Source organism: Perca fluviatilis, chromosome 12, assembly GCF_010015445.1.
Source record: "Perca fluviatilis chromosome 12, GENO_Pfluv_1.0, whole genome shotgun sequence".
NCBI lineage: Eukaryota > Metazoa > Chordata > Actinopteri > Perciformes > Percidae > Perca > Perca fluviatilis.
Window position 1 is genome coordinate 39,286,481 of NC_053123.1, and position 7,500 is coordinate 39,293,980.

Genomic DNA, 7,500 nt, shown 5'->3' on the forward strand with positions numbered 1-7,500 from the left:
CACTAAGGTCTATATAAAGGAGACTTCAGATACAGTATTAGGGGACCACTAAGGTCTATATAAAAAAAGAACTTCAGATACAGTATTAGGGACCACTAAGGCCTATATAAAAGAGACTTCAGATACAGTATTAGGGGACCACTAAGGTCTATATAAAGGAGACTTCAGATACAGTATTAGGGGACCACTAAGGTCTATATAAAAGAGACTTCAGATACAGTATTAGGGACCACTAAGGTCTATATAAAAGAGACTTCAGATACAGTATTAGGGGACCACTAAGGTCTATATAAAAGAGACTTCAGATACAGTATTAGGGGACCACTAAGGTCTATATAAAGAGACTTCAGATACAGTATTAGGGGACCACTAAGGCCTATATAAAGAGACTTCAGATACAGTATTAGGGGACCACTAAGGCCTATATAAAAGAGACTTCAGATACAGTATTAGGGGACCACTAAGGTCTATATAAAGGAGACTTCAGATACAGTATTAGGGGACCACTAAGGTCTATATAAAAGAGACTTCAGATACAGTATTAGGGACCACTAAGGTCTATATAAAAGAGACTTCAGATACAGTATTAGGGGACCACTAAGGTCTATATAAAGAGACTTCAGATACAGTATTAGGGGAACCACTAAGGCCTATATAAAGAGACTTCAGATACAGTATTAGGGGACCACTAAGGTCTATATAAAGAGACTTCAGATACAGTATTAGGGGACCACTAATGTCTATATAAAAGAGACTTCAGATACAGTATTAGGGGACCACTAAGGTCTATATAAAAGAGACTTCAGATACAGTATTAGGGGACCACTAAGGTCTATATAAAAGAGACTTCAGATACAGTATTAGGGGACCACTAAGGTCTATATAAAAGAGACTTCAGATACAGTATTAGGGGACCACTAAGGTCTATATAAAGAGACTTCAGATACAGTATTAGGGACCACTAAGGTCTATATAAAAGAGACTTCAGATACAGTATTAGGGGACCACTAAGGCCTATATAAAGAGACTTCAGATACAGTATTAGGGGACCACTAAGGTCTATATAAAAGCATCCAAAGAGCACCATGTCATGGGACCTTTAACCTTTTCTCTGATGTAGTTTCTTTTCCAACAAAGAAGTTTTAGAAATGGATACCGTTGGTGTAAACTTGGCGTTGTGTGACTTTGTGCTTCCAGCCCAAACTCAGCATGGCCAAGTGTCGGAGAAATGTGGAGAACTTCCTGGACGCGTGCAGGAAGATCGGTGTACCACAGGTAAAGACATTTCTTTAATAAGCTCACCCTGAACCCTGAACCCTGAACCCTGTTAGTGCTCTGAACTGGGGCGTTTCCACCTGACCCAAACACAGGAAAGAGGGAGAGAGGGACAGGTGGAGAGGGAGAGGGACAGGTGAGGAGGGAGAGGGACAGGTGAGAGGGGAGAGGGACAGGTGGAGAGGGAGAGGGACAGGTGAGGAGGGAGAGGGACAGGTGAGGGGGGAGAGAGGGACAGGTGAGAGGGACAGGTGAGAGGGACAGGTGAGAGGGGAGAGGGACAGGTGAGAGGGGTGAGAGGGGAGAGGGACAGGTGAGAGGGGAGAGGGACAGGTGAGAGGGGAGAGGGACAGGTGAGGAGGGAGAGAGGGACAGGTGAGAGGGGGAGGAGAGGGACAGGTGAGGGGGGAGAGAGGGACAGGTGAGAGGGGAGAGGGACAGGTGAGGAGGGGTGAGGAGGGGAGAGGGACAGGTGAGAGGGAGAGGGACAGGTGAGAGGGAGAGGGACAGGTGAGGGAGGAGAGAGGGACAGGTGAGAGAGGGACAGGTGAGGGAGGAAGGAGAGAGGGACAGGTGAGGGAGAAGGGACAGGTGAGAGGAGAGAGGGACAGGTGAGAGGAGAGGGACAGGTGAGGGAGGGAGAGGGACAGGTGAGGAGGGAGAGGAGGACAGGTGAGGAGGAGAGGGACAGGTGAGGAGGGAGAGAGGGACAGGTGAGGGAGGGAGAGAGGGACAGGTGAGGAGGGAGGGGACAGGTGAGGGGAGGGAGAGGGACAGGTGAGGGAGGGAGAGAGGACAGGTGGAGGAGGGAGAGAGAACAGGTGAGAGGGGAGAGGGACAGGTGAGAGGGAGGGACAGGTGAGAGGAGAGAGGGACAGGTGAGGGAGGGGAGAGGGACAGGTGAGGGAGAGAGGGACAGGTGAGGAGGGAGAGGGACAGGTGAGAGGGAGAGACAGGTGAAGTGAGGTGAGAGGGACAGTTGAGAGGAGAAGACAGGTGAGGGAGAGAGGAGTGAGGAGGAGAGAGAGACAGTTGGGGGGAGGAGGAGAGAGGGACAGGTGAGAGGAGAGAGGGACAGGTGAAGTGAGAGGAGAGAGGGACAGGTGAGGAGGGACAGGTGAGAGAGGGACAGGTGAAGTGAGAGGAGAGAGGTACAGGTGAGGAGGGACAGATGAGAGAGGGACAGGTGAGAGAGGGACAGGTGAAGTGAGAGGAGAGAGGGACAGTTGAGAGGGGAGAGGGACAGGTGAGGGGAACAGGTAGATTGGCAGAGTTTCTAATCAGTGGAACTGCTCCGTGGTAAAACGCTGGTCTGGGCCCAGTCTATATACTGGGTCCCCCCGGTGGTCTTGGCCCAGTCTATATACTGGGTCCCCCCGGTGGTCTGGGCCCAGTCTATATACTGGGTTCCCCCGGTGGTCTGGGCCCAGTCTATATACTGGGTCCCCCCGGTGTAACCAGTGTGACTTATAACCAGACTGCTGAGGGACATCCAGCCAGTCAGTCCAGGTACCCCTCCCCCCCAGTTCATCAGAGAAACTTCCCGAATCGTAACACAACAGTTACACTTCGTCATCAACGTGTTTTGGATTATTCAGATATTAGTCAGTCCCTCCAGAAAAACGTGACTATGCGATCACATAATTCAACGCATCATTTTAATTAATAATTTTTTGGTGATTTAAAAAAGGTTCCTGTGGCAGAGATAGAGGCAGTGATGTTTCCTGTTGAGGCGGTGTGAGAGTCCCGTACAGGAAACAGGAAACAGGAAACATCACTGCCTCTATCTCTGCCACGAGAAAGTTTTTTTTTTTTTTTAAATCACCCAAAACACAAGCACTGAACTGCCCGGGAGTTCGTTTCCTGAGTTCCTCCTTCTCTTTACTTTCTCTCTTTCTCCGGAAAAATAAATGAAATAAAGCTGCCTTTGAAGGTGCAGTAGGTTTCAAATTTCGCCGCATAAATTGCAGATTTCCGCCCCAAAATGTGCGGCGCTTGCATGATTTCATAATCCCCAGCATTTTAGTTTTTAAAAAAAGGTCCCGTAATATACAGTACAGGCCAAAAGTTTGGACACACCTTCTCATTCAATGCGTTTCCTTTTTATTTTCATGACTATTTACATTGTAGATTCTCACTGAAGGCATCAAAACTATGAATGAACACATATGGAATTATGTACTTAACAAAAAAAGTGTGAAATAACTGAAAACATGTCTTATATTTTAGATTCTTCAAAGTAGCCACCCTTTGCTTTTTTTATTAATAAGGGAAAAACTTCCACTAATTAACCCTGACAAAGCACACCTGTGAAGGTAAAACCATTTCAGGTGACTAGGTTTGCAGCGCTATCAAAAAAGCAAAGGGTGGCTACTTTGAAGAATCTAAAATATAAGACATGTTTTCAGTTATTTCACACTTTTTTGTTAAGTACATAATTCCATATGTGTTCATTCATAGTTTAGATGCCTTCGGTGAGAATCTACAATGTGAATAGTCATGAAAATAAAGAAACATTGAATGAGAAGGTGTGTCCAAACTTTTGGCCTGTACATTTAGCCCCCTGTTGCCATGGGAACGTAACGAAGTGATGTCATTACGCGACGTGAACATCATCGAATCACTGTTTTTTTCTCTTTTTCATCAAACTGCAATTTTTTGCAAGTTCCCCCAATTTCATTGCATAAAAATTTGCATAAATATCATATAGAGCAGGGGTCACCAACAAGGTGCCCGTGGGCACCAGGTAGCCCCCCAAGGACCACATGAGGAGCCCTGAGGCCTGTTCTAAAAATGAAAATTGAATATTGATATTATCTGTTTCCCACCTTGTTAAGTCATTGTTGATAATTATTGTGAGAAATCATCAACATGATCAGTGTCTCCACATAGATGAGCATCATTAATCATTAATAACCATATATAACTATTAATAATCATATATAACTATCATTAATCATCATATATAACTATTAATAATCATATATAACTATTAATAATCATATATAACTATCATTAATCATCATATATAACTATTAATAATCATATATAACTATCATTAATAATCATATATAACTAAGGCAAAAAGCAAATTTGTTATTTCAGAAGAGTGTATCAAACTGGTAGCCCTTCGTATGACTCAGTACCCATGAAGTAGCTCTCAGTTTAGAAAAGGTTGGTGACCCCTGCTATATAGCATATTCCATCGCATTTTTTTAAGAAAACGTGCCGCATAATCAAGGATTTTTTGCCCAAAACAATCACAAAAAAACTCAGCATTTTTCTGGAAGGACTGACTCTTGAACATTTGTGGGTCTGAGGAGGGGAAAAGAAGTGCGTCATGTCGTGACTCATGTCGGTAAGGGAGGTGAGAAGTGAATTTGAGGATTTATTGATGACGACACTGAACTGTAAACCAGATCTGGGAGGAGGGCCCACGACTCAATCATCTGAACTGATACGTAGCGTGTAATGGGACTTATTTTCGGGCTAATTTCCAGGACTGTTGCTCTTTAAAACAGGGATCTTCAACAGGGGGTCCGGGACCCCTAGGGGGGGAGGTCCTCAGAGTCAATGCAAGGGGGGGGGGGGCTCCAAAATTTTGTTCATTTTTGAAGTTTTTTTTCAAAATTTAAAAAGTCTTAATGTGAATCCAACATATTATTAGCAAATATAAATCCCCACTGCTGATAGGCTCACTGAGGCCATGCCACATGTACGTATATATATAATATGTTTAACATTAAAAGATGATTTATGAAACCATGGCAACAATTATTAGGCTATTTGAATAGCTTTGTATTTTATGCAAAATAAATGTATGTATAAACGCTTTAGGCTGCCCTACATGTTAGTATAGGCTAGTTATAGTATAGTATTCATTTTATAAAATATATGTAATAGGGGGTCCTTGCTCCATCTCTCTCATAGTTAAGGGGTCCTTGTTCCATCTCTCTCATAGTTAAGGGGTCCTTGCTCCATCTCTCTCATAGTTAAGGGGTCCTTGCTCCATCTCTCTCATAGTTAAGGGGTCCTTGCCCCATCTCTCTCATAGTTAAGGGGTCCTTGCTCCATCTATCTTATAGTTAAGGGGTCCTTGTTCCATCTCTCTCATAGTTAAGGGGTCCTTGCTCCATCTCTCTTAAAGTTAAGGGGTCCTTGCTCCATCTCTTTCATAGTTAAGGGGTCCCTCATAGTTAAGGGGTCCTTGCTCCATCTATCTTATAGTTAAGGGGTCCTTGCTCCATCTCTCTCATAGTTAAGGGGTCCTTGCTCCATCTCTCTTATAGTTAATGGGTCCTTGCTCCATCTCTCTCATAGTTAAGGGGTCCTTGCTCCATCTCTCTCATAGTTAAGGGATCCTTGCTCCATCTCTCTCATAGTTAAGGGGACCTTGCTCCATCTCTCTTATAGTTCAGGGGTCCTTCTCCATCTCTCTCATAGTTAAGGGGTCCTTGCTCCATCTCTCTCATAGTTAAGCGGTCCTTGCTCCATCTCGCTTATAGTTAAGGGGTCCTTGCTCCATCTCTCTTATAGTTAAGGGGTCCTTGCTCCATCTCTCTCATAGTTAAGGGGTCCTTGCTCCATCTCTCTCATAGTTAAGGGGTCCTTGCTCCATCTCTCTCATAGTTAAGGGGTCCTTGCTCCATCTCTCTCATAGTTAAGGGGTCCTTGCTCCATCTCTCTTATAGTTAAGGGGTCCTTGCTCCATCTCTCTCCTAGTTAAGGGGTCCTTGCTCCATCTCTCTCCTAGTTAAGGGGTCCTTGCTCCATCTCTCTCCTAGTTAAGGGGTCCTTGGCTTAAAAAACGTTGAAGACCCCTGCTTTAAAAGAAGCCTTAATTTAAAACCAAATGTGGTGTATTTGAGCGTGAGAAGCACTCGGCGTTCTCCCAGGCCTGGTTAGATGTTCCTAGCCTCCTCCTCCTCCTCCTCCTCCTCCTCCTCCTCCTCCTCCTCCTCCTCCTTCTTCTTCATGGCTTTCCAACGGCGTTGTTGATGTTACTGTCGACATTTAACGCTGAGTCATCACCGCTGTCACCGCTGCCTGTGGCTTCCAGCTTCCTCCATCATGACGCGGGTCGATGATCCAAACAGCCTGAGACAGTGTGTGTGTGTGTGTGTGTGTGTGTGTGTGTGTGTGTGTGTGTGTGTGTGTGTGTGTGTTTGTGTGTGTGTGTGTGTGTGTGTGTGTGTGCGTGTGCATGTGAGAGAGACAAACTGCACACAAAAGTTTAGATTTGACTTTGTCTTGAAAACAGATCAACATCAGAGCTGCAAAGATGAATCAATTGACCTTTCGCAAAAGCCACGCCCCCTAGTTACTGTTACTACGCCCATCAAACAATTGAGAACCAGACACATTTCTTTAGTTGACGAGTCATTTTTTATGCTTATTCATGCATAATTACTCATTTCCAAAGAAACTCATGAGCACATTTATGGTAAACACAAGATTTAAAGTGGTGCTTTTGCAGGATTAATTGTGGAGGAACTCAGTTTTACAGATGGTTAATTAACTACATTTATATTGAGCTTTTCTAGTCTTAACCACCTCTCAAAGCGCACAGCTCTGTCGATTAAATCAACTAATCGATTAGTCGACAAAATCGTATATAAGTGTTAGTCGACTAAGAATTTCTTTAGTCGAGGACAGCCCTGCTGTTAACTTAAGTCCAGTTTTTCAGATTGTAATGTAACTGATTGTTATGTACTTAGCTACTTAAACTACTAATTGATAATTGATATAAGTTAGCTCGCTAGCTTTACTTAACCTTGGAGCAGACATATGTAGCTATGCTTATTAATCTTGGAGGCATTTAGCTTGAGAGAGGTCTCCCACACCGCTTAATCCATTGTCGGCATCTTTCAGCTTGGGTCTTGGGCTTTGGAAAAACGACCCCTCCCTCTCAACTTTTAGGGTACCTGGTGTCAGACTTGCAGGTGCCATAGGCGCATTGTTTCACCATCTTGCTGAAATCGCAATGTTTGACGGGTGGGGGGGGGGGTCCTTCTCCTTAGTAACAGTTGCTGAGCCAGGATTGGATTGAATAGTTTTCAACTTTTAAATGACTACTATTTAAAGAAAGTAATAATTTTGAGTAAAAAAATCTCTGACGTCAGCGTGTTAAATGTGAATAATGTTCTAGTGTCTCCTCTCCTCCGGGACAGTTAGCTGAAGATCTCCGAGTTGGGGACAAAACGAGACATTTGAGGGACGATAATC

General features: G+C 44.3%; 1 protein-coding gene across 1 annotated transcript in view; it reads left to right on the forward strand.

Annotated features, from left to right (window-relative positions):
- LOC120569503 (leucine-rich repeat and calponin homology domain-containing protein 1-like) overlaps window positions 1-7,500 on the forward strand; it is a 44,690-nt gene that overhangs the window by 34,076 nt on the left and 3,114 nt on the right. Inside the window, exon 7 of the mRNA XM_039817357.1 lies at window positions 1,198-1,275. Within this exon, the coding sequence (XP_039673291.1) occupies window positions 1,198-1,275 (78 nt within the window). The remainder of the gene's footprint in view (window positions 1-1,197; window positions 1,276-7,500) is intronic.